At 51.8% G+C, this 6,282-nt stretch overlaps 1 protein-coding gene across 3 annotated transcripts in view; it reads right to left on the reverse strand.

The window, feature by feature from the left end:
* Nucleotides 1–2,561, reverse strand: part of RNF19B (ring finger protein 19B) — a 30,272-nt gene extending 27,711 nt beyond the window's left edge. The window contains exon 1 of one of the 3 annotated variants that reach the window (XM_039474479.2): nt 1,730–2,561. In XM_039474479.2, the coding sequence (XP_039330413.1) occupies nt 1,730–2,361 (632 nt within the window). In that variant the 5' untranslated portion in view covers nt 2,362–2,561. The remainder of the gene's footprint in view (nt 1–1,729) is intronic. The other 2 variants (XM_039474477.2, XM_039474478.2) reach the window with 2 other exon arrangements.
* Nucleotides 2,562–6,282: the final 3,721 nt, after the last annotated feature.

A 6,282-nucleotide genomic window follows, 5' to 3' on the forward strand; every position in this document is an offset into this window, starting at 1 on the left:
ACTTCAGAGAACCAATAAGATCACCAGACATAAACAGTTCCATGAACCTAAAAGGTCTTTCCTGATACTTATTAACTGAAAGTGAAAGTGAGCCACCATAAACACCACTCCTTTGACCACAACACTTCAAAGTAATTTAGAAACTCCATCTCAGTGAGGTTAAATAACACACCCATTTCTAAACAAGTTTGCCAGAATTAAAAACAGAAGTTAACTCTTCCTACTCTCCTAGAGAATCTGAGATACCTCTTTTTGAAAGGAGACAACCAGCAGCACCATGGAGATCTCAAAACAACCCTAATATATAGGCTACAATTAAAAGTCCTTAACTCCTTTGAAGCTAAAGATCACACAACTTTTTACTAGCATTAAATTTATACACTGCAAGGAGTCCCTAACATCTTTCTGTCGCCAAAACATGACACATAAGAATAAAATTATCTGCCCAAGGTCACAGAACAAATAATGACTGTCTGGACTCCCAGCTACTTAAATGAGCCCCTCTTCCTGTGTGCAACCCATATTCATGGGATATACTGACAGTAACAATCAATCAGACTTCTAAAGGCAGAGGGGGCGAGGAGGGTCTGTACTGAATCCTTCAGATAGTTAAACCTGGTGTATTATGTCTCTGCAGATATTGCATATTTTAATTCACTGCCCTTTAAAATTCAGCATACATGTTGCATTAAAAAGACCGTCATCAAGAACCCAAGATCAAAGGGGTTCGGAAACACAATTTCTTCTACCATACCAATCTCTGGGCATTATTCTTCTCAGTGCCCCATTGAGTCTCTGGACAAAGAACATGTCTGTCCATCCCTCCCCCTACCCAAGGCAGCAGGGTAAGAACGAGAGTGCCTCCCAGTAGCGTAGCACAGAGCACACAGTGCTCAGAGTACCCTAGAGCCTATTCGCCTGTCACCTCCATCCCAACTTTCACCAGTGGTTGTCAGGAAGAACACGCCTTCTTCTGCAATGCTGCTAAGTCTGCCCCTGGCAAAGTAGACACACCCCTCCGACGCTGCCCCCTCAGAATATTCTCATTCCCTCCTTTGCCAAATATCCCTTCCCGGCTTTCATTAAGAGATATTCCCTGCCTTGGCCAGGAACGGTGGCTCACGCCTGTAATCCCAGCACTTTGGGAGGCCGTAGTAAGCGAATCATCCGAGGTCAGGAGTTCGAGACAAGACTGACTAACACGGTGAAACCCCGCCGCTACTAAAAATACAAAAATTAGCCGGGCATAGTGGCTGGCACCTGTAATCCCAGCTACTCGGGAAGCCAAGGCAGAAGAATCGCTTGAACCTGGGAGCGGAGGCTGCAGTGAGCCAAGATCGCGCCACTGCACTCCAGCCTGGGCGAGTCTCAAAAAGAAAAGGATACTCCCCCCACCTGTGGACAGAGGGCATTCCCTCGACCAAAAAACCCGCCTCTCCTCGTCTCCTAACTTGAGGTACAGCTCCCTTCCCGTCACCAACTGCTTAGCAGTCACCTCGAGCCCTGGGGCAGGGGCGGGGTGTCAGGTGCCTCCACTGCACTAGTATAGGCTTGCCTGACGGTTAGTTACCGGTTACCACCCCGCCGCGACTGCCGCCTGGCTGGTTTCCCTGCTTGGGACACACACGCAGTGCAGAGGATCGCCCCCGGCGGGCAGCCCCGCGCCGGGGTCCCCGCAGCCCCCAGCCACGCCCCTCCGCCGCGGCCCGCGCCACGCCCCCGCGCTCACCCGCAGTCCGGGGCCGGGCACCAGCGGCAGTCCGGGTCAGAGGCCAGGTAGCGGCGCAGCATGAACTCCTCGTACTTGTGCATGAGCGGGGGGTCGGCTAGCAGCAAGCGGATGTCGTGCGGGTTGAGTCGCTCGCTGCACTCGGGGCAGCTGATGGGCACCCTGCTCTCGCTGATCTCCAGGCGCAGGTAGTGGCGGAGGCAGTCCCGGCACGAGCGGTGCGGACAGCTGAGGAGGCGCGGAGCCCGCTCGGGCGGCAGCCGCACCAGGCACAGCGGGCACTCCACCTCCTCCGAGCCCGAGCCGCCGCCCTCCGCCGCCTCCTCATCGTCGAACCCGGGCTCCGCCGCCGCCGCGGCCTCCGCCTCGGCCTCGGAGGCCGGCTCGGCAGGCAGCGCCTCGGGCGGCGAGGCCTGGGCCGCGGCGGGGGCCGGGGCGGGTGGCGGCGGCGCGGCCGGGGGCGGCGGTTCGGCCTGCGGCTTGGCCCGGGCGCGGCGGCCGCGGGCCGAGGCGGAGAAGACGCTGTGGAAGGTGAGGCGCCGGCGCCGGCCGCCGCTGCGGCACTTGGGTTCGGGCGCGGCCGCATGTAGGGATGTGGAGCGCGGCGACTCGGAGTCCTTCTCGGAGCCCATGGCCCGCGGAGGCCAAGGGGCCAGGGGCGCCCAGCGCCGCCACAGCTCCTGCCTCAGTGCCCCTGAGCCGGCGCCCGGCCGCCGCCGCCACAGCCTCAGCAGCCCTCCCGGAGATAGAAGCCGAGCGGCAGCGACGAAGTGGTTATAAAGCCTCCGCCCCGCGCGCCCTGCGCTGCCTACTGCGCAGGCGCTTCGCTCAGACACCTCACAACCCCAGCGCCCCGGTCGAGGGGTGCTCTGGGCGGGGCCGAGCGGGGTGGGGCCGGGAGAACTGGAGCGGAGCTCCGCCTCCTGCTGGTCAGGTGGTTCCAAGGCCGCCATATTGCGGAGACTCAGCGAGCCTCGCCCAACTGCTGTCCCTGGTCTCCGCCCCCAATTCCATCACCCCCACTCCCATCATCCCCAAGGTGGACTTTTTGGTTCGCCGTTCCTCACAGGTTGATTGCCACTTCCAGTAAATGATGGGTCAGTTACGTTATTTATAAAAAGCAGACAAGGGTGGATCAGATGGTGACTCCCAACTGGTCTGTCTTCCAACATTTCTGTTTATTAAGCAGACGTCATTAATTAATAAAGAATATATTCATTCACTGAGCTTCTACAAAGTGCGAGGCATTACTAGATAAAACAAAGTCCCCTATTGCAAGAGATTTGCAGAATAAAGTCCAAATTTCTTAGTCTAGCATTCAGTGCTATGTGTTAATAAAGTCTTTGTATATAATAAACCATTTCTAGGCTCACCTACCATTCCATTCTGGTGTCTTGCTTACTTACCAGACTTGTGGAGGAAGACCCAGCGTTTTCTTGCCTGGCAGTGCCTTTGCCTTTTTCTAGTTCCCTACTCCTCTGACTGGGGAGAGGATCTGGACCCTTAGGCTTCCTAGTGGGAGGCAGGCAAACAGCTTCAACAGCAGCAGGAATGTAACAGTTAGGATTACATTCAGTTGCAAATAACAAAAGAAGAAAATGACTTATATTGAAATTTATCTTTTTTTTTTTTTTCTGAGACAGAGTTTTGCTGTCACCCACGTTGGAGTGCAGTGGTGTGATCACAGTTCACTGCATCCTCAACCTCCCAAGCTTAAGCAATCCTCCCACCCCAGCCTCCCAAGGAGCTGGGAGCACAGGTGTGTCACCAGGCTATCAGTTTTATTTTTTCATGAAGATGAGGGCCCCCTGTGTTGCCCAGGCTGGTCTCAAACTCCTGGGCTCATGCGATCCTCCTGCCTTGGTATCTCAAAATACTAGGATTACAGGCATGAGCCACTGCACCAAGCCAGAAATTTCTCTCTCCATGAAATGTCAGTCCAAAAGTAGGCAGTTCAGGGCTGTTCATCCATCCTCAGTATTCGGCTTTCAATCTTAAGGTCACCTTACTATGGTCCATAGTCCAAACAGTGGGAAAGAAAAAGGGAAGAAAGATGCAACTTCTTCATTTTACAAAGACTGCCTTGGAAGTTCCACACAATTTTGGTTACATCTCATTGGCCAAAACATACTCACGTGGCCATACATTCAACTGCAGGGAAGCCTGGGAAACATATTCTCTTAACTGTGTACAATGTGCCCAGCTAAAAATGGGTGCTCTGTTATTAATAAGGAATGGTAAATGGGCCCAGCAATGTGGCTCACACCTTAATTCCAACACTTTGGGAGGCCTAGGCAGGTGAATCTCTGAAGCCCAGGAGTTTGAGACCAGCCTGGGCAACATGGCAAAACCCCATCTCTACAAAAAAATACAAAAATTACCTGGGAGTGATGGAGTGCACCTGTAGCTCGGGATGCTGAAGTGGGAGGAATGCTTGAACCTGGGAGGTCGAGACTGCAGTGAGCCGTGATCGTGCCACTGCACTCCAGCCTGATTAACACAAAAAGACGCTGTCTCAAAAGGTGGAAACCAGCTGTGATATTTAAAACCAGGTCCCCAGAACGTCAAGCTTTTGAAATAAAACAAGGGGAGCCAACAAAGATAACTAAAAAGCAGGGGCCACTGACATAACAGAAAAACTAAGCAGACATGATGTCATAGACACCAACATATGTTCCCAGAAGGGAGAGTGGTCAATTGTGACAAATGCTGCTGAGAAATCAAGAAAGATGGGCCCAGATTGGTGGCTCATGCCTGTAATCCCAGCACTTCAGGAGGCCGAGGTGGGCAGATCATGAAGTCAGGGGTTCGAGACCAGCCTGACCAACATGGTGAAACCACATCTCTTACAGGTGCCCCCTACCATGCCCAGCTAATTTTTGTATTTTCAGTAAGGACAGAGTTTCACCAGGATGGCCAGCCTGGTCTCAAACTCCTTATTTTTGGTGACAGTTTCACTCTGTCATCCAGGCTGGAGTGCAGTGGTGTGATCTCGGCTCACTGCAAACTCTGTCTCCTGGGCTCAAGGTATTCTCATGCCTCAGCCTCCCAAGTAGCTGGTATTACAGGCACACACCATCATACCCGGCTAATTTTTGTATTTTTAGTAGAGGTGAGGTTTCACCATGCTGGCCAGGCTGGTCTCAAACTCTTGCCCTCAGGTGATCTGCCCATCTCGGCCTCCCAAAGTGCTGGAATTACATGTGTGAGCCACCACGCCCGGCCCTCAAACTCAGGAGAATTATCCAAGTGTGGTGGTGCGTGCCTGTAATCCCAGCTACTCAGGAGGCTGAGGCAGGAGAATTGCTTGAACCCAGGAGGCAGAGGTTGCAGTGGGCTGAGATCACGCCACTGCACTTCAGTCTGGGTGACAGAGCAAGACTCTATCTCAAAAACAAAATGAAACAAAACAAAAAACAGAAAGTTAACAACAGAGAGATGACCGCTGGATTTGGCAACACCAAAGAGTCCTAAAGAAAGGGGAGGGTTTAATCTTCAACTAGGAAGACGGTTTGATGCTGGATAGCTAAAACAATTAATGTCTACATTTATCTGGCAGAATAGGCTAGACAAATATCTCAACGGCTTAACACAACAATGGTATATCTTTTTCACTCATGTAAACCCTGCTGTGGGTTAAGGCAGTCTCCAGGATAGCTCTCCTCAACTCCCCTGCGTAACTCAGAGATCCAAACTACTTCTTTCTTGGGCTCCACCATCTCAATGCAAAGCCCTCAGTATTGCCTCAAAAAGAAAGCTCGAAGCTGGGCATGGTGGCTCACGTCTGTAAGCCCAGCACTTTGGGAGGCTGAGGCAGGCAGATCACCTGAGATCAGGAGTTTGAGGCCAGACTAGACACCCTGGTGAAACCCTGTCTTTACTAAAAATACAAAAATTAGCCGGGCATGGTAGAGGTGCCTGTAATCCCAGCTACTTGGGAAGAGAAGGCAGGACAGTTGCTTGAACCTGGGAGACAGAGGTTGCAATGAGTGGAGATTGCACCACTGCACTCCAACCTGCGAGACAGAGTGAGACTCCACCTCAAAAAAAAAAAAAAAAAAAAAAATAGAGCTGGAGTATTGCACACCAACAATTAAATACTTCAGACTGAAAATGACATATATTACTTTCATTCATATACCATTAGCCAGAACTTGTCACATGAGTCCAATCTTAACTGCAAGGGATTTTGGGAAATATAGGAAGAAACCTAACACTTAGTAAGCAGTAGTATCATTTCTACCACAGTTCCCTATAGTCATTTTTGACTCTGTTCTCAGTGCCCAATGTCCTGATCAAATGCAGAGCCCCCTTAGAGGAGGTATATGCTTATGGTGGGAACAGAGGGTAGAAGAGAGGGCTGCCTTGTTCCTTGGGTCAGATTGTGCTAAAAGAGATGGGAATCCCCAATTCCAGGTAGACCCAGATGCCTTTTAGGTGCTTCTCCCTGTTGTGCAGCTGACAGAAAGAGCCGTCAGAATCCCAGCTTGCTGGAAGGCTCAACACCACCAAATGTTTGCTTGTCTTGGCTCTGGCTTCCAAACAAATCTGGC

Source organism: Saimiri boliviensis, chromosome 11 (assembly GCF_048565385.1).
Source record: "Saimiri boliviensis isolate mSaiBol1 chromosome 11, mSaiBol1.pri, whole genome shotgun sequence".
NCBI classification, from domain to species: domain Eukaryota; kingdom Metazoa; phylum Chordata; class Mammalia; order Primates; family Cebidae; genus Saimiri; species Saimiri boliviensis.